Genomic DNA, 18,454 nt, shown 5'->3' on the forward strand with positions numbered 1-18,454 from the left:
ATTATTATGTAGTTTTAGTTTGCATTATTCTCCTGAATTAGAAGAAGCTGATAACTATTGCATTAGTTAAACTGATTTGCATTACATTAAATTGCTGACTTGTTGTGAATGAATGATATTGTTTTATGATGCATTATATTGCTGAGTTATAAGAAATACTGTTCGCAGAAGGTTATTGTCTAATTTGTCTGAGTAGAAGAGAACAGAGTGTGCTGGAGTTTTCTGCCCCATTTCAGCAGGAGCAGATAAACAGGGAGCCAAGGTCGTAGCTTAGGCGCTGTGTGAGAGAGAGCATGTGAATGTTTAGGCTTTTTATGATAAGGTGGAGGCACCAGAGGTTATAAAAGTTTGAGCAATGCTCCACCATTTTTGAGATTTTGAGGCTGTCTGCATCAGTGTCCATCTCCCACGTGTGTGATCATTAAATCATCGTTTGACTCAACCCGGCCGGACCAGTGTTGTTATTGTGGTTTTTTCTCTTGTCTCCATCCCCAATATTTTGAACCTTAACAACAGCCATCGGTCAAATTCCTGCAAACAAAAGTTTGGAGTTGTCCAGCTGCTGTCTTTCTTCTCTCACTGCGTATCAACCCCTTAATCTCCATCACCTTCTCACTCTCCTCCCCAGTCTCCCTTAATTGAGAAGGGACAAATGGAGAACTTAGAGCAGCGACTTAGGTTACATCCTCTGAGCCCACTGCATCAAGAGAAAAGTCGCTGCTGAACAAGTGAACTGTAAGGAATATGGAAGGAAGGAGATGTGAGGAAGTCACACCTTTATCCCAGAAGAGACAAAGATACTGGCAGCCACCAGCGTTACCCCTCAGCCTCCTAGTAGATGCACCTATGGAATAAAAGTAGTAGGTGACTTCCTTCCTAAATGATTGCACTTGGAAAATGTTCAGCAGGTCGAGATCACTGAGATTCAAACAGATGAAAATTCAGTAACACTTGATAATATAACCCACGGCTAAGGGCATAATTCCTCTGTTATTAATGGAATTTCAATGTATTTTATTTGAAATTACAGCATAATTATAGTTACGAATACTTAAATGTAGGCACACTAGAATAAGGGGGTAACAAGTCAGGCTTTTACAGGAAACAAAATAATTGCACTGCAAGTAAAGTGTCTGACATGTCTCGTGGAATAAAAATGTATTTTCCCACTGTAGGTATGCGTGTCTACTTTTTGCGTGTTTAAGCAAGTGGAAACTGGACGGTGCGTCTTCCTGACATGATCAAGTGAGCTGTGACCGCAGTGATTCATCTTGTGAGGATTCATCTTCTGTCGCTTCAAGAAGCGTATAAATAAATAAAGGCACAATAAAACTTCAGAGTATCAGATAACAACCTAAAGTGAAGGAACTCAGAGGCCTTCATTCACCTTCCCCTGCTTCTGTCCCTCCCCTCGCTTTCTTCTTGCTCTCACCAGTGAAAAAGCCTTGATTAACAGCCCAGATTTGTGACCTGAATCTGCACCCTGTCTACAAAGACTAACATGTTTCTTTCATGCCCAAAAGCTTTCAGGAAAGTGCAGTTAGGTCTGGTTGGTCTGTCACTCATTCTCTGTCATTCAGCTGCCATTTCTTCCGCAGTCATACTGAAAGAAAATGGCAAATTGTCCCTGCTGTCAGTGAAACTGATATATTGATGAAAAATGGGCTTAAGGACATGAAGGAAATTGTGTAGTGCAAGAACCTCTAGTTATGGAGATGGAAGAGTGACATTATGCAATGAATAAAGTAAGTGTAATTGGCCTGCAGCGTAATCACTTGTTTGTGTTGTTTCTGAAGAATTAGACTCCCCGAACATTTCCATTCATTCAGGCGACTTCTTTTTGATAACACGGGCAATTTTTCAAAGTCTCTTTTTTAAGTCCTGATTTAAGTAATTGCTTACCGTCTAAGTTGATGTTACATTATAGGTACGAGGCTGGTTTCATTCAGAGGTGCGTAGATTCGTTTTTACTGATCATTTTTTTCGCATGACCCCGGAGCACGCTCAGCTGAAAGAGCCATTTTAGCATCAGTGGAAATAATATCAGCAACAATTGTCTGTTTATCTCCGTTGCAGCACCGCTCTGTGTGCGTCTGCAATAAAACCTGCTTGTTGGATCCATGCACACAACCGACGTTTGACTTTGATATTTGGTGTGTATGCAGCCTTCAAGAGGTTGATCTTTTTAGTGCCCATTTAGAGAGAAATTACGCAGTGGATGGATGTCAGTAAATATAGATTTTCAACCTGAATTTTATTTCAATAAAAGATCCGATGTGTGATTTTAGTGATTCTGTGCAGAGATTTCTTCATCAATTAATTACTTCTTTTCTTTTTTGCTTCTGCAACTTATCTTCAAGTTGTTTCTGTCCATCCAGTCTCTTTCTAGGAGGTTTTCTACCTTGAAATATAAAATGGCACCAGGGTGGATGAGCTAGCTCGCTTCCAATAAGTTTGGGTGAAATGTAAAAATTTTCAAATTGACAATCGTCAGTCCAATAACCGATGACAGGCGATACATTTGCACATGCACAGACTTTTTGATGGACGGAGCAATGCAATCATGCACGGACTGATTTGCACGTTTAGAACACAGAAGAAGTCCAAACATGGACGAACGAATTGCCCAATTACAGACTGGAGGCGAAGGCGCAGATAGAATTGGAGGTGAGCTTCCCTCCCTCCAAGACATCTACAGGAAGCGCTGCCTGAGGAAAGCGGGGAGGATCATCAAGGACTCCAGTCACCCCAGCCATAAACTGTTCAGACTGCTTCCATCAGGAAGGAGGTTCTGCAGCATCCGGTCCCGTACCAGCAGACTGAGAGACAGCTTCTTCCACCAGGCCATCAGACTGCTGAACACGTCATAGACACCTCAGCTTCACTACTGGAACTTTAACATTATGCACTCCACACTGTATATAAATGCCACTTGTTTTGCACATATTCAACTCTGTATATTTTATATATTTTATTATTATTATTATTATTATTATTTTATTTTATTTTTTTACTATTTAATTTGTAAAAATGTGTATACACACACACACACACACACACACACACAGGAAAATATTTAGTATACACATCCAGAAATGCATACACTATTATATATTGTACATATATTTATTAGTTTCAGGTTGGCCATTCTTGTATTTTGCTCGTTTGTGTTGTTGTGTTTGCACATCTCTGTTGCTTGTGGGGCTCGCACACAAGAATTTCACTCGCATGTGCTGTGCCAGTGTGCCTGCACATGTGATGTGACAATAAAAAGTGATTTGATTTGATTTAGAAACGGACTGTTAGCTCAGCGAGGAGGTCGTAGGCGGAGAAGACTGGTCTGGACAATGCATCTCCCAGTGAAGTCACGGAAATATCCTTGTATACCAGCCACAAGCACACCTCCAGGACGCATGTTCAACACCGCCGGTAATATTGTTAACCACCTCCGCAAACATTGCAGTAAACAGGAAACATGCTTGTTTTCCTGTCAGAGAATTTAAGTTTTGTTTGGAGGGAATGAAGCTACTCTTTGGATTATTCCTTTATTTATTTATTTGAGACTTAACGTTACATCGCAGCTGGAAGAGATGATTTTTAACTTGTTGTTTGGTCGAGTGTGTCAGACAGATAAACACTGGATCGGCCTGTAAACAGGGTACAGCAGAAAAAAGAAGCCAGTTTGTCTTTGTTTCCCTCCCAACCATTGTGTGTTTTGTTATTTAAATAAAACGCTTTTTTCTGAACATTGGCTACTGCTGTTCTTTCTTTCTGTCATGAGTTTGAGTAAATGAATCGCTGCTACGTTTGGGCGCACTCTGAGGAGGGTGCCGTTAAAACAGCGGTATTATTTATTTCTGTTGACTGCTTCAACCAACATTATCAAGAAACTTACTTAAATAAATAAATGTTCCTTGTAAAACCCGTCGACGACAGTCGATATATTCGCCCAAACACCCAAACTTACCTACCAATAACTCCTTTGTCATTCTAAGGCCTCAGTCACAGCAGAGTAAAAATAGGACAGCAGCCTCCGACAAACACTACAGACTGATCGCATTGAATTTCTTTGCTGGCTGGGATCCACTGTAAGCAGTTGCGTTGACAAACTGGTTGCCCAGAGGTTCAGTGTGCAGAAACCTCAAAAGCACAGGTCACCTGGTGTGAGGCAGCCACAAGCTTTGCAATTAATTTCCATTTAATTTATAAACACAGAAGATTATTGTGACCAGCTGGAGTCAAAGAGCGAAATGAAACATTTATGGCAGAACTTTTACTGTAATTTGCACAAAGTTTAACACCGTAAAGCATTTCTTATTTTGCACTCAAGATGCGAGTGATAGTTGCCGCGTTGAGTGTTTATTCCTTTGGAAGGAGAGGGAAGGAGTCCGTAATTCACACAGCTGGATGTCTCAAAGCTGTGAGCAAAAAATCCCCAAACTTTGGCTCTGTCGTTTCGCTTTTTTACTCAGGCTTTCGAGCCAGGAGCATTTCCAGAATATTTTAAATGGAGCGGTGAGAATGCAGCAGGGGAGCCACAGGAAATCAGAATATTCAGTCAGAAATATTTAATAAGTGTGAAAAACTCTAAATCCTGTTGCAGATTTACTATGTGAAAAGTGAAGCTGCATAAGAATGTTAACATGTTGTTGTTTGCAAAGTGAAAAAAACAGTGATTTAGGTAAGAAGCCGTGTCTGTCTGTTTTGCAATAGGTGTATCACAGTTAATTGTGGCATTATCGCAAACACATTACACAGAAATGCCAACTTGACTCTGTTTAATCAAACAGCTCAAAGCATCAAAGTCGGTTTGATGACAGCGACTGACTGCGACTGGTCCCAGAACTGCTCCCATCTTTGAAGCAATTTCAGAGACCAGTTGACTGCACACAGTTGCAACAACTGTGGCCGAACCCAGTCCATCACCTGGCTCCGACTGGACCTACCCGGTGTTGGAGAAGCAGTTCCACATGCCCTGGCCGTGGCTCCACAGCAGCCTGTTGAAGACGCGATTAAAAAGCCGGTAGAGGTGAAGGCTCTCCACGTCCGGCTCCTTCCAGATCCGCTGCAGCACTGAGCGCACATTGGTACGTACAATGTCCAGCACCTGAGTGATGGAGAGAGTGAGCGGGAGTTGGGGATGAAAAGGACAGAGAGGCTCAGGCTTGAATGGGAACATGAGGGAAAAGTAATGCTACACCTGTCATTTCTTTTCTCCTTCGTTTTTTAATCTCACCTTAAAATCAGCAATGACGGAGGCCAACACAGAGAGCAAACTTGCAATCGCATATATACACATAATGTGCATAAAGAAAGATAAAAATGATTTGAGCGGGTTTATCTCCGGATTCAGGCCTGTGGACTCGTGCAAGACTGCATGCAGAGACATGCAGCCTATTTCTCATTTGTGTGCTTTTAAGGCTCTTCTACAGGCAGGACACAAAGTGCCGGGGCAGACAGTGGAGAGCACGGCAGAGGACTAATTGCTGCACCAACGTCAGTCTTGGAGATAAGGTGTCAGAAGTTCCCGGGCGGTCTAAGGACACCTGCGCCAGCCTTCCGTCATCCCTTCTTCGTTTTCCCATCCCTCCCCACCTCGCTGACTTCTCTTCCTTCCTTTTCTTTCTCTTTTCACCCCGCTCAGAGTGCAGCACTGTGGCTCTTTTGACTTTGATTCCTCGCTCCTCATTACTGAAGTGCCCATCGGACGGTGTGTGTGTGCATGTGTGTTTGGGATGCGAAGAGGCAGATTTCCCAACAGCAATATGAGGCGAGTGAGACATGCATACACACTCAGCCAAACTGATAGATGAGTAAACACACACGGATATGTTTTGGTATGGTAATCAGATAGCAGAGCGGTGGGCGCTATGTTCCTGACCTCTGCCTGCTGCTCATTAGGCTGCTCCACTCCAAATAAAACATCAGCTCGCACCACCGCAGCCCACAACACGGCCAAGCGCAGTTGTGCAGAAAGCACTGGCTGAGAGATCACATCATTACTGACACGCCTACTGGATACCATTACATGTCTTGTCCCCTCTTGTGTTTTGTTTACATCCTATTTGGTGTGTCTGCCTCTCACTGTCTGACATGGTAATGATCTTCATGCTCGTCTTATTTTTTTCTCTCGCTCTCTGAAGTTTGATTTCGAGGTTATTTTTCGTGCTTTAAAAGTTGTACAAAAGCTTTCAGAGAAACAGGTAGGAGAGGTGACATCTTTGTCACATTCGCCGGTTTTAACAACGTCCATTCTGTACAAGGTGACAGCGCAGACCCGGCGCCGGCAAGGGCAGGCAATTTATGCAGGTGGCAAAAGAAAAACGGGGATCTTTTTGTTTTACAGTTCCAGGATTAACATATCCAAGAATGACGCCTCTGACAACAGTGTGTGAGGCACTGATTAGTATTTTGACGAGTATTTTTAAAAAGTTCTAATAACTAGACAAAGATCAGGTTTTGGGACGTTGCTCTCTGGAATTCAAAAGTCCACATTTCCGTCTGTCTTTGCAGATGGAAAAAAAAGCTACAACTTTATTTTTTGCAACCGTCTCTTGTTGTTTGCTGGGATTGCCTTCTTGTCTGCTCCCAAAAGCAGTGATACTCAGTTGGCCCTAAATCCACCAGAAAGTGACAATTTGAAACAAAACAACGGGAGCTGATACAGACCTGGAGCCAAACTGTTCTATGAATGACGAGTCAGGTGACCTCGCTCAGATCTCCTGAAATGTGGACGTCTGCACAGATTAAGAGGTTTGGTGTAAAAAAGCCCATTTGCGACTTTTTCGTATATGTATTTCTGGGAGTTCCTTTCTCAAGGTGCAAAATACGTAAGCGCACAAACTGATTTAGTAACCTTTACTTTTACTGGTAGTTGCACCTATTTTTATCTTTTTTTACTGACACGAACAAACTGGGCCTGGGTTTAGGAAACAGCGCAACCTTTGCTTGCTCTCACATGCCATTTCACATCTGGCTCTAACACTCACCTTCCGCTGTTTGGTTGAGTCCAGCTTCACCAGCCAGTAGGAGGCGACCTTTGGTTTATGATATTTCCAGTTATCCAGAATCTGTGGAAGAAAAGTAGGAGTTAACAACTGAAAGGTAACCTTAAAACCTGCTACAGATTACCTGCAGAGAAGTGCAATTATTAATAACAGCCTCTGCATCGTTCCAACAAAAAACAAACCAAAACAGACTACATTGCTACTGCTGTCTCCCAGTAGCAGTCCATCATACCTCGGGGTTATTACCGTGTGTTAAAGGGCAGTTACTGTGCTGTGCAGTTCAGTCACAATAAGAAAGCATACGAGGCCAGGAATACACCTCCAGGGGGAAACAGATGCACCTTTTTGACTCCAGGGCAGGCGGGTCTTGGTCAAACTTATTCTGTAGAGATTCCCTGTCCTCATTAAGATACTATACAACAACTTATCACTGCCAAGTTAAAGAGTGCAGTGCCAGAGAACAGTTAAACCTGCACTTTTACAGTACTTTAAAACTGAGAGAGTATCTCAGAAAAGCTGTAAATAAGAAAAATGCACATAAAATATATCATTTACATGTAGCACAAAAGAGTTATAATGATAATAGATTTTTTACAGGTTATGACCCTGTGAGTCAAAAACCCTGGATGTGTTGTTATGCTCAAAAGCTGTCCTGGATATTGCAATGCACAAGCTCCCACTGCCAGCATTACTGTGTGACTAAAGGCACTGTTATTGTTGTCATGTTGACACAGTCTACATCTCCCCACTGGTGCACATACCTCACACGTATCGTGCTAGATCCCCTGCAAACACTGCTCCCATCGGGAAGCTGCAGCGCAAACTTTATGTGTACACACACACTCACACACACTCACGCTCAGAGTTGGGTTTCCATCATTTCAGAGGACATTACGTTGACTTTCCTTTACATTTACCCCGTCTATTACCTCTTGCCTGCCCCTGTCACCCTAACATTAAACCAAGTCTGCAGTTAAACTTGGACAATTTGCATTTTTATCCCCAAAAGAGAGACGAGTCCCCACAGTGTGACAGTATAAACATCTATTGCCCCCCACCCCCTACACGAGTAACACATGTACACACCGTACACAGACAAACCAATGCAGCAAATAATTTGTTCACATTCTAGAAAGTTGCTTGTTTACTTGTTTAGCTTTCTCTCTCAGTAAGAACCCAACAAACAAGGTGAGAAATTGGTTACCGCAGCACATCTAACGCTTCTTACGTTTTGGGTCTTTTTTTGTCTGGTAAGCTGCGTGCTCATTTGTCACAATGTGTTTTGTACAGGCACAAATTACCCTCAATTTCATCTTTTTATTGGTTCCAACGCCGGCAAAAGAGACGGTTCTGAATGAAAGATAAAGGAGCCAATTACACGGATACAAACACATAATTAGCCCAATTAGACCCAAGTTTAAATCACGGAAAGCAAAAAACGCCAAAGATTGTTTTCATGCCAAGTGAACACTCGTTTTCTCCTGAGGCAAAGAGTCAACAGTACAGGTGCAGCTGTTCGTCTGCGTTTCCACGGCGCTCTCATTAGGGTTCGTTAACAGTACAGGTGTGGCGGTAATTGTCTCCCACAACCCTGACACACCCAGATGTTACCCACACAGACACACACGCACACATTTTGCTTTAAGGTGTTTGTGTGAGGCCACTAATAAGGTGCTGGTGGCTCGCCCTAACAACAACAAAAAAATGCTGTTAATTTTTCAAGAATTGTCACTTGTTTGTCCATTTTTACATGACTTACCTCAACGTAATGAGCATTTAACTTTTGACATTTAATAAAGTGCCTGTCTGACCTCTCACATGATGGCCCAATTTTTTTTTTTTTTAACGTAGGCCTTGCTTGGATCCAGACCAACACTACATTTGCTTCTGTCGTTGTTACTTTATTGCATTTTAAGAATGTGGTTACTTTGCTTGATATATTTGTAAGTTTTATCCTCGAGCTTTGCATGGTTTGCATTTTATTACCTGGCTTGTGTAACTCTGTTTGAGAAACTATTATTATTGTTACTATCATTTGGAAAATGTGTGTATTAATCTCAATCTTTAGCTACCTGCACACAGATGCTGATTGTTTTAACAGATATTTAAAGAAAACAAAAGTATCCTTCATTGACCACTATTTTAAGTTCCTAACTCCTAGGTTTAGCTTTATGAGCCAATTTCTTTACATAAATTTGAGTAATAATTTGTAGCACAATCACACCTATGAAAACACGAACACACCGGGATGTCCAGGCCTGACCAGAAGCAGAGGAGGAACTGATTGATACAAAGGGGCAGTGGGGAATAGCGCGGGGCGGTAAACTGTTCGACAGGTTGCTGCTGGGGTCGTTTGAAAGACAATGGGAACCGAGCCAGAGCAGACAGGCTATTGTGAGGGAAGTGAGGAGGTCACTTTTAGTTAGGCTGCACAGTGACCGCACCTGGTCACAGAGGGGCTCTGGGAATACCGCGAGTCTGGACTCCCGCTCGACACTACTCCGTGTTGTCTTCCACTTTATTTTTCTAACACGCAAAAATAACCTTTTGATTATTTTGTGAATTATTTTCACATTTTGCACAATGGCGATCCTTGACTCACCTCGTCCAGCACACCCTCGGCCTCCTCTTCAGTTTTGCCCGGAAACCTAATCCTCATGGCGGTGAGCACTGCCAGGGTCTGACGCACCAGCTCTGCCTCCTGCTCTTTACTCCTCAGATTTATCAACGGATCGCCCTGCACACACGTAAAGGCAAAGCATTAAAACTCGACAAAAAAAACAGCTTTTAATTTATAATATTGTGTAATCGGATGTGTTTATTAGGCCTAAAAAAATCGGGGGCATTACCAGATTATTTCTGTTATAATTACTCATTACTTAATGGTATTATGTTCTTGAACGTGACGAGAAAATTCTATTTTTGTTTTATTATCACATTTTGAGTTCTTCGGAGTTGCACTTGAATATATTAAGTTTTTAGCATTTATACATAATGACTAATGTATTTATACTGCTCACATTTTATATATGTGTTATAAATATATTATCAGTTATTATTTATTTCTATTTATCACAGTAAATTTAGCTTGAGATTTATGTGCTGCCAGTTTCACCAATAAATTTTGCTCCCGCTTGAGTTTCCGTAACGTTCAAAATAAGCTCAGTGAAATACAGCTCATTATGCTACAGCAGCGTATTCACTGCTAAACCTATATTTAGTTTCCTGTGCAGTTGAAGCTCGAGTGTGCAAGATGGCGAAAAACTGGGTGAAATTAGTGGATCTCATGTCATTTCGTATTCACGTGGAAGGACATTACGTGTTGTGGTGCTTGCTATGGCCTCTTTCAGGATGAAGGCTTTCCACTTTGTTCTGCTCTCAATGCCAAAACTCATTCGGCTCTATTTTATTTGATTCCACTGCATCCAAAGGTTACCAGGGCACTTTAAAAAAGGAAGGGGAATGGAGGAGACAGGTGGAAAGCAACAGATGGCAACATAATAGAAGGTTATTGTTGTGGGCTCCAGCGGGCCTATACAGTATTGACCGGACTGTTTAAACGATACTAAGCAGGTCTGGGTACAATATGTCAGAAAGGGTGAAAAGGGTAACGATATGATGGAATACGCACCTCCATCTTTAGTGATAAAGCTGTAGAGTAATTCTCGATTGTTTATTTTAATCCTAGCTGGAGCATTTTAGAACATTTCTTGTGACTGACAACTCGCGACATATTCTGAAGTCTAACCCTACTTTGCGTGCGTGCGTTGAGTATCTTACTATATTGGAGTGGATGGTCCCCAGGCTGTTGCTGTGAGGCACCCGGTGAGCGGAGCCGCTGCGGCTCAGCGAATGCGAGCGGAGCGTGGCGGAGCTCGGCCTGACGAGGGGTGTGGCCACGGGAACCGTAGGGGAAGGCCTGGTGGACAACGCCCGCACTTCATTTGGCGACGACAGGGAGGCGATGGAACGAGGGCACGAGATGGAGCGCCGGATTGGCCCAGAAAGCGACGGTGACGCGGACGGGGCAGTGCTCGTTTTGAGCGACTTGATTGGAGGTTTCCAGTGCATGCGGCCTGTAGAGAAACAGAAGAGACGGAATGAGTAGTGGGGGAGGAGCTCACTGACTCGCTGTCACACTTCGGTTTCTTCTCTTCAGCCTGTCTCAGTGCCGCCGTCACTGTCAGGCTCTCTCCTCTGGTTTCTATCTGTCTCCGGGTGGCTTTGGAGATGAAGTGTGGCATTAAAACTCCCACAGCTGCACTCTGGCACACTGGCCCAGTGATCCACTGTGTGTGTTATTAACAACCGCAGCATGTGTAGCCAAAACCAGAAACTAAACATTAGTCCTGTCTGGTTTGGGGATGGATTAAAGAGCATGCCTCTGTCTGTCTCACACACACACACACACACACACACACACACACACACACACACACACACACACACACACACACATTAGATGAACACATGTACACAGATGGAAAATGAAGTAGAAAACCCACAGTGACACTTTCTATCACCCTTGAAACTCTTCCAGTTTGTCCACTAGCCAGTGTATTAGTGTGTGCTTTCTGCTGGTGCACTGTGTGTGTGTCTGACATCAAGTGTGCACACAAGTATGGGTGTGTTTGCGTGTGTCCATGTCGCCGCTAACCCTTCTGAGGATCGGCCATTGCCAAATGAGAGCATTATGTGGCTTAGCCGTAGCAGTCCTTTGGTGGCTTGGTATGGAGTAGGGCTTGGCAAGGTTGCCGTCTCTCTCTGCACACACATGCACACACACACATCCGTAGACGCTTTGTCCAAAAGTTGGGCTTTTTCATGGCTTTGTCCTTTACTTTGTAACAACTAGAATGAGCTCATGCAAGGGTCCTCTTTTTTTCTGGACTGGCAACCCATAATGCAACCAGGGATTTTTTTTTCTTTCCTTCCAAGGTCGCCACATAGGCTGCAGTGAAAGCTGCTCCCTTTCTCACTTCTGAGGGCTGAAAGTGAGTTGATGTATGCGACTTATGTGAAATTGAAGGAATGCTTGAGACTTATCACTCTAACTATAAAATAGACTATTTCAGCATTAAACTCAAGGTGTTTTCAAGGTGCACAACAAAGTCCTTTTTCTCTTTCTATAAAAATTCCTCCTTCTCTTCATCTCTGCCTCTGCTTTCACCTTCTATTCACTGGAACTGCACTGGTCAGGACACTTTTCTTCCCTCAAGTGCTTTTCAGCGCTGCAGCATTTGTGTATGTGTAGGTCCACGATTGTGAGCAGTGTGAGCAGCTCGGCAACAAAGATCCACGTTCGTCAAGTCACAGGCCACGGTCACTCTGCTTAGGCTTTAATTAGACGACGAGAAGGCTGATGAACACCTGTTCGCAGCAGTTGCCAACTCAAACCACCAAACCTGACCTGCTTTGTTATTGAAGAGCGTGCACCACAGATGCTAATCAAATCAGCAGTTCTCGGCATTTGTGTGTGTCCGTGTAACTGGAAATGGGAATTTGCAAGTCTAAACGTGCTTTTTCACATGTTGATAAATTTGAAAGATACACCAGTGGGTGCACTGCGAAGCAAGTTCAACCTAACCAGGCTTTCCTTGGGTCAGCTGGCTTCACAAAACCTAAAATCCCAGTCACCGCCTTAAAAAACGTTCTTTGTTAAATTTGTGCGCTCACATAAAAGGGCGAGATTAACGCGTCACTCGACTCTTCTCTTGCAAAGTCCTCACCCCAATCCGAGAAATTATGAGAGGAATGGATGTTAGAGCAGAACATAAAAATACAACACTGTTGCTGCAAATAAGATTAGAGAGTAACGCTGCAGAAATTCACTTCTTTTGAAATCGCGATCATCACAGGAGCACCAAGAGCAGTAAAATAAATATACCAACTTGAGTTAATATATTTATTTTAGAGCTCTCGATGCATTCCTAATGCGACAGCTGCACATTAGAGGCCTGCAACTTTAAAGTGCATCCATTTAAACATTAAAGCTTACTCGCTTTGTTTAGCTCTGACACTCTCCTGTGGCCTAATAAAGAAGACGCTAAAATCACTTTAGTGAAATCCATTTCACTGATTGTACAGATAAAAAACCTACAAATGTATCTGATCAAAGATACATTAGCTGGCTTTGTAGGTTCTTTCCTAATCAGTGCTCTATTAGTTGTTATTGGGACACTATGAAAGAGCCAAGCATAAAAACATTCATGCATTATGCAAACATTTCTGTGACTGAATGAATGTACAGGACAGTATAACCAATGTAAAGCACAGTTTTCTCACTGCACAGTTTCAACTGGTGGTGCTACGGCTCAACAGGTTGCATATATAATAAAAAACATATTCATATAGTTTAAAAGAAACAGCCAGTGAAAAGGTGATTTTGAACTGAAACTCTGAACATAATCTTCTCTGGACCAGGTGATGCTTTCAGTATCAGTTACTATGGTGATCTACGAGGTAAAAAGAGAGCCGCCTCTCTGAAATCTGTCTTAAAGCTCAATATAGCTCGCTAATCAATTAATCTCTCTTTGCAGTACATTGTATTCTAATTTTTGCCTCATAACTTTTGCACTGTCCACTTCCTGCTGTGACAAAACAAATTTCCCACGTGTGGGACTAATAAAGGTTATCTTATCTTATCTTATCTTATCCCTCAGGCTGCGTATCGTATGTCCTGAAATTCTAAGTGCAAAGGTCAGGACATACATGTCAGCTTTGTTATACATTATACATTAGTCCCACTGTATGATTCCAGTCTGACTATGACAGAGACTGAGATGTAAAGTAAATCCTGACAGAGCTGAAATTCAAACACAAAATATTAAAAATGTGCAAATATGTAGGCGTGCGACTGTTCACATTCACAAATCTCAAAAACAAGGTTGTTTTAGCAATTAGGGTAATGCTCGTAATCAGACGGCTTCAGCTGAAAGAGGAAGAAATAAACAAACGGCAGAAAGAAAAGAGACGACTGAGAAAAGGGGAAGCGAGCGCAGAAGAAAGTAAACAAGGACAGATAACAGCTCCCTTTCTGTGGCGTTTGCATGTTCTCTCCAGGTACTCGGCTTCCTCCAAACACATGCAGTTAGTGGGGTTTAGGTCAAGTGATGATTCTAAACTGCCCATAGAGGTGAATGTGAGTGCAAATGGTTGTCTGTCTCTGTGTGTTAGCCCTGGTGACCTATGACCACGATAAGGACGAGCGGATGGATGGCTGCTTTCTGCATTAAACACGCTCTTAGACAACCTGCTCCTCTACCTGAGCGCTCAGCCAAGTTCTTCTCCTTGCTCTCGCCAAGGTCGTAGGAAACTTTCTTTTCCCCTCGCTTCTCTCCACTTCTTCTTCCTCCCGCCTTCCTCCTCTCCTCCTCCTCTTCCTCGTCTGAAGAGGAGCAGGAGTTATCGGCGCTGCTGCCGCTGGTGAAGTCGGCCAGGTAGTCTGGTCGCTGACGTCTTGGAGTCTGACTGCATTCTGGCATGCCGGTCAGGGGCTGGCAAGAGTACACAGATACAGGACGTATTTACACTCATACTATAGAGTAGAGTAGTATACATACATTCATAATTATACAGGAAAAAAAGAAAGACAGTTCACACATGGATACACACTCTTGCACACATAAACATCTTTTTTGCTTTTATCCTCCTGGGACGCTGCACTGAATTTATTTGCTTTTTAAAACCAAACCATCCAAAATGACCTCATTTTGGGAAAGCGTCCTCCTTCCAAAGGTCTGCGCCTCCACCAGAAGCTCACAAGGACAAAAGTGCAACGAGATAAACACACACACACATAAATATGAAGATGTTGAGACGTTGTCAGCCTCGCCTCACCCAAAGCTCATTACCATCTGTCACTGGGAGACCTGCCGGTGACACGGCCGGCCCGCATGCCCACACCTGTGCACGTAATTGCAGCCTCATTATGCACAAATACACAATCGCACACCTTCGCTGCTTTCTAAGCTGTCCCTATAAAAAGGAACATGGCTGGCTTCATGCGCAGAACAAATGTGGCCTGATTAGACACGTAAAGGTCGAGTTTAAAGTGAAGCAGCTTTTTGTAAATGCTGTAATTTTTTTTCTTTAACTAGTTTAATAAATTTGTTTGTGCAAATGAAAAAGCGAGAGCTCTGGAAACTTTTAAGAGCGCCTTTGACACCAACTTGCTGCTGTAATATCTGCTTCTGTAAGTATTTTCACCTAAACGTTCAGCTGTGATGCTTCACAGACGCAAGCTTTCTTTTGTTGCTTTGGTTTGTTTTACTTTTTGAGTTTATTAAATTTAGTGTGTGGAAAAGGACACGCTGAAAGCATTAATAAAGCATTTACACATCTGTTATTCAACAGTCAGCTCGGGCAATGCTGTCAGCCCACCCAAATTAATGGGCAGGAAGTGATCAGGGCTTACACAGCCACTGCTGGGTAGTAATGTGTGGGTGAGTGATGGAGGATAGAGACAGAGAGAGATTAAATACATGAGAGGAGAATAAAAGGGAAGATGGGAACATCAGATTGATGGGCTGAGAAATAAAGAGGAGGACAAGGTGAATCTGAGTATGGCAGATACAGAGAGGAGGCACTGAATAGATGGAGAGAAACGGAAATGAACATGGAGAGAAAGGGGCTCTTACAAGAGGACAGAGAGAAAAGGATGCGAGGACAGACGGTGAATAAACAGTGGAGGGTAAAGACAAAGGGAGAGCCCTGAAAGGATGAGATGAGAGAGAAAATGTGTAAAGAGAGACGTGGGAGTGACTGGGTAAAATCAAGTGATGAGCTGAGGAGAGATGGTGACACGATAAGAGCCAACTGTGATGAGCTATATGTCAAAATTAGCAGAGTTGGGAGTAAGAAAGAGCAAAGAAAGTCAATAAGAGGAAAAAGGGGACGAAAACCCGAGGACACTTGCTCGCTTTCTTTGTGCCTTCCCGCTTCTCTTCTTCTCCACCTTTTGTTCTCTCTCCGCCTAAACATTTTTCCCCAACAATAACAAACCTAGCTTTGTTTCCTTCCCTCAGAAATCCTGTTCCTAATCCCTCTGCCTCGCTCCTCTTTTCTGGCTTTCGCACACTCGTCGGTTCAGTTTCACCAGATGGCTCGAGAGCGCTACACCCCAAGGAGCGAATCTATCCGTCACAGCGTTTTCTTTCCCTTCCTCTCGATGTCTGGGGCCCAAATTAATTTGGACAACAGCGATTGTGTCTGAACAAGTCCTCATTCCAGCTAAGGCCTCTCTAATGTGGCGCTGAACTGCCCTGTCGAGTCCCTAACACGCTCTAAGTGTTCCAGCCAATTTAGCTCTCGAATGAGGGATGGATGTAGATGTGCAGGAAGAGAAAGGGATGGAGAGGTGAAGGGAGGAGAGTGAAGCAAGGTGATGGAGGGAGTAATGTGCTGTCGTGGGAAATCGAGGGGGCGTATAGGTGCATGTGACAGAGAGAAAGAGGAAAAAGGGGGAGATAGACAGAAAGAAAGATAGCAGGGAGAGAGTGAGAGAGACAGCCTGACAGCTCTCCCCTAAGGGAGTTGGGTCTTTTCTTTGGGCCTCTATCTGATTCTTTTCTTTTCTTCCTAACCCAAGACCCCCTCCTCTTTATTTTTCTGAATCACGTCCTATGTGCTTTCCGTGGGCGTTAGCTCTAGGCATTTGACTACCTGCCACCCTCTTCCCTCCCTCTTTCTGCCTCTGTCACTCTTCTTTGCACATTTTTTTAAGGGCCTCTGATGCATGTGGCCCCTATTCTCCCTATTCTCTCCTAGCTTATGTGTCTTCTCTCTCTCACCCACCTTAGGGCCTCTTTGCCTGGAGGATTTGCCCATCAGCTTCTCGTCGTCCAACTCGCACTGTTCCAGCAGATCCAGGATGTCCTCTTCCTACACAAAGAAAACACGAGATGAGAATATGGCAAAGGTGCTGATTTCGGTAAACAGAGCTTAACGGGGTAGTTAAAACCTCGAGGAGGCACTGATAAAGTTTAATAGGAATGCTTTGATATTTCACACTTTATTGCTTTGAAGTCAAAAGTGTTTTTAAGCAAACTTAAATCATCAAAAAAGAAGAAGAGATGAAAAAGTTTAACTTCAGAGCCATGCGAGCCTTATCTGGGAGCGAGGGTTAGAAGCGAGGCCCCGGCTGAGCACGCACTGCTCGCTGGCAGCGCTCGTGAAGGCAGCGTCATGGCGGTCGCCAGTACACTGAAGCCTTGGCCATTTGGCTATTGCTGAAATGCAGGCAAAGGTGATTAATGTTGCTTCATGGCTGCGACATAACAAGCTCCCACTTGCTGCTCAAATGCAGATGAAAAGTGATTGTTTTCTCTCAGATAAGCCATCAAGCTGCTTTCGGGGTTTGCGAAAAGGTCAGTGTGCCCCTGGCTCACAGTGTTGGTGAGTGTGTGAACATTTACAGTGGCATACTTCACTGTCTGGAAGACTTTGGACTTTATGGTAAAGGTATGCATCACTGGGTTCATACAGTTTGTAAGTTTTCGCTTTTTTCTGATTGCCATGCGGCTTTTCGGTTCGGTTGTTTTGGCGAATTGTCACTGTGCAGTTATAGAAGCTGCTCAGACAGCTGAGACAGAGCCACGTGCAGATTTACAATTCTTCATCAAAGCCTCGTAATTTAAGAAGCCCGGTAAAAGAAAAAGGAGAGCTAACAGGTAACTGCTGAGTTATTTAGGGCTTGTGTCCATATATTTTCTCTGGCAGAAAACAGGCAGGACGCTGAGGAGCTCCATCAAACAAAGCACCCCGTCACTGTGTGTGGGTTTTGTTTCCATGACAACAATATCCTGACAATATATCGCCGCTCCATGCATTGTCATGTGACAGAAAAGCATCACTCCTTTGCGTTTTATTATTGAAGCATAAAATGGACACAGCAGGGACAAACTTCTCCTTCGTTGTCTTGGTTATCGGGGTGACTAGTACTGTATGACACGCTTCCTGAAAGGCAGCAGAAGTGAGAACGCCAGTGCCTTTCTGAAAAGTTCTGAAAAGGTCCCGAAGCGTCTGCAGAAAACGTCAGAGTGCTCTGAAAATGACGCCGAGTGCAGGGCTTTCTCCCCAGCCTGCTGCATTTGCTCTTTCATCATTAGAGTGACTGAAAAAAGACAGACTGAGATGAATATGCTGTATGAACACAGTCAACTCCATCATTTTAAGCTGTATTTAAGTTTTTCATGATAACAACATTCAGTGTTGCGGGACGTCTATTGCAGTGAATGTTGAAACGCTGTTTATATTGTGGCTTTACTTTGCATTGCTCTGATAAATTCATTTACAACTTGCAGCCATTTCTATGCAGTAAAGAGCATGCCAACTCAATGCTCGCCTCCTTTCACGAGGTGAGCGCTTCCCCACCCACAGTAGTTTTAAAATCACTGAAGGACCATTACCTTGTTAAATTTCACCAAAGCAGATTACATGGATGCTTT

At 43.4% G+C, this 18,454-nt stretch overlaps 1 protein-coding gene across 3 annotated transcripts in view; it reads right to left on the reverse strand.

The window, feature by feature from the left end:
• Positions 1–18,454, reverse strand: part of ttll7 (tubulin tyrosine ligase-like family, member 7) — a 98,460-nt gene that overhangs the window by 21,045 nt on the left and 58,961 nt on the right. For all 3 annotated transcript variants that reach the window (XM_085433330.1, XM_085433329.1, XM_085433331.1), the window contains 6 exons: positions 16,803–16,889; positions 14,272–14,503; positions 10,788–11,083; positions 9,610–9,744; positions 6,990–7,070; positions 4,947–5,107 (listed from right to left, as the gene is read on the reverse strand). In XM_085433330.1, coding sequence (XP_085289456.1) covers positions 4,947–5,107; positions 6,990–7,070; positions 9,610–9,744; positions 10,788–11,083; positions 14,272–14,503; positions 16,803–16,889 — 992 coding nt within the window. The remainder of the gene's footprint in view (positions 1–4,946; positions 5,108–6,989; positions 7,071–9,609; positions 9,745–10,787; positions 11,084–14,271; positions 14,504–16,802; positions 16,890–18,454) is intronic.

Source organism: Copadichromis virginalis, linkage group LG15 (assembly GCF_057382275.1).
Source record: "Copadichromis virginalis isolate Kocher_CV1m ecotype Utaka linkage group LG15, C_Virginalis_male_GT1.1, whole genome shotgun sequence".
NCBI classification, from domain to species: Eukaryota; Metazoa; Chordata; class Actinopteri; order Cichliformes; family Cichlidae; genus Copadichromis; species Copadichromis virginalis.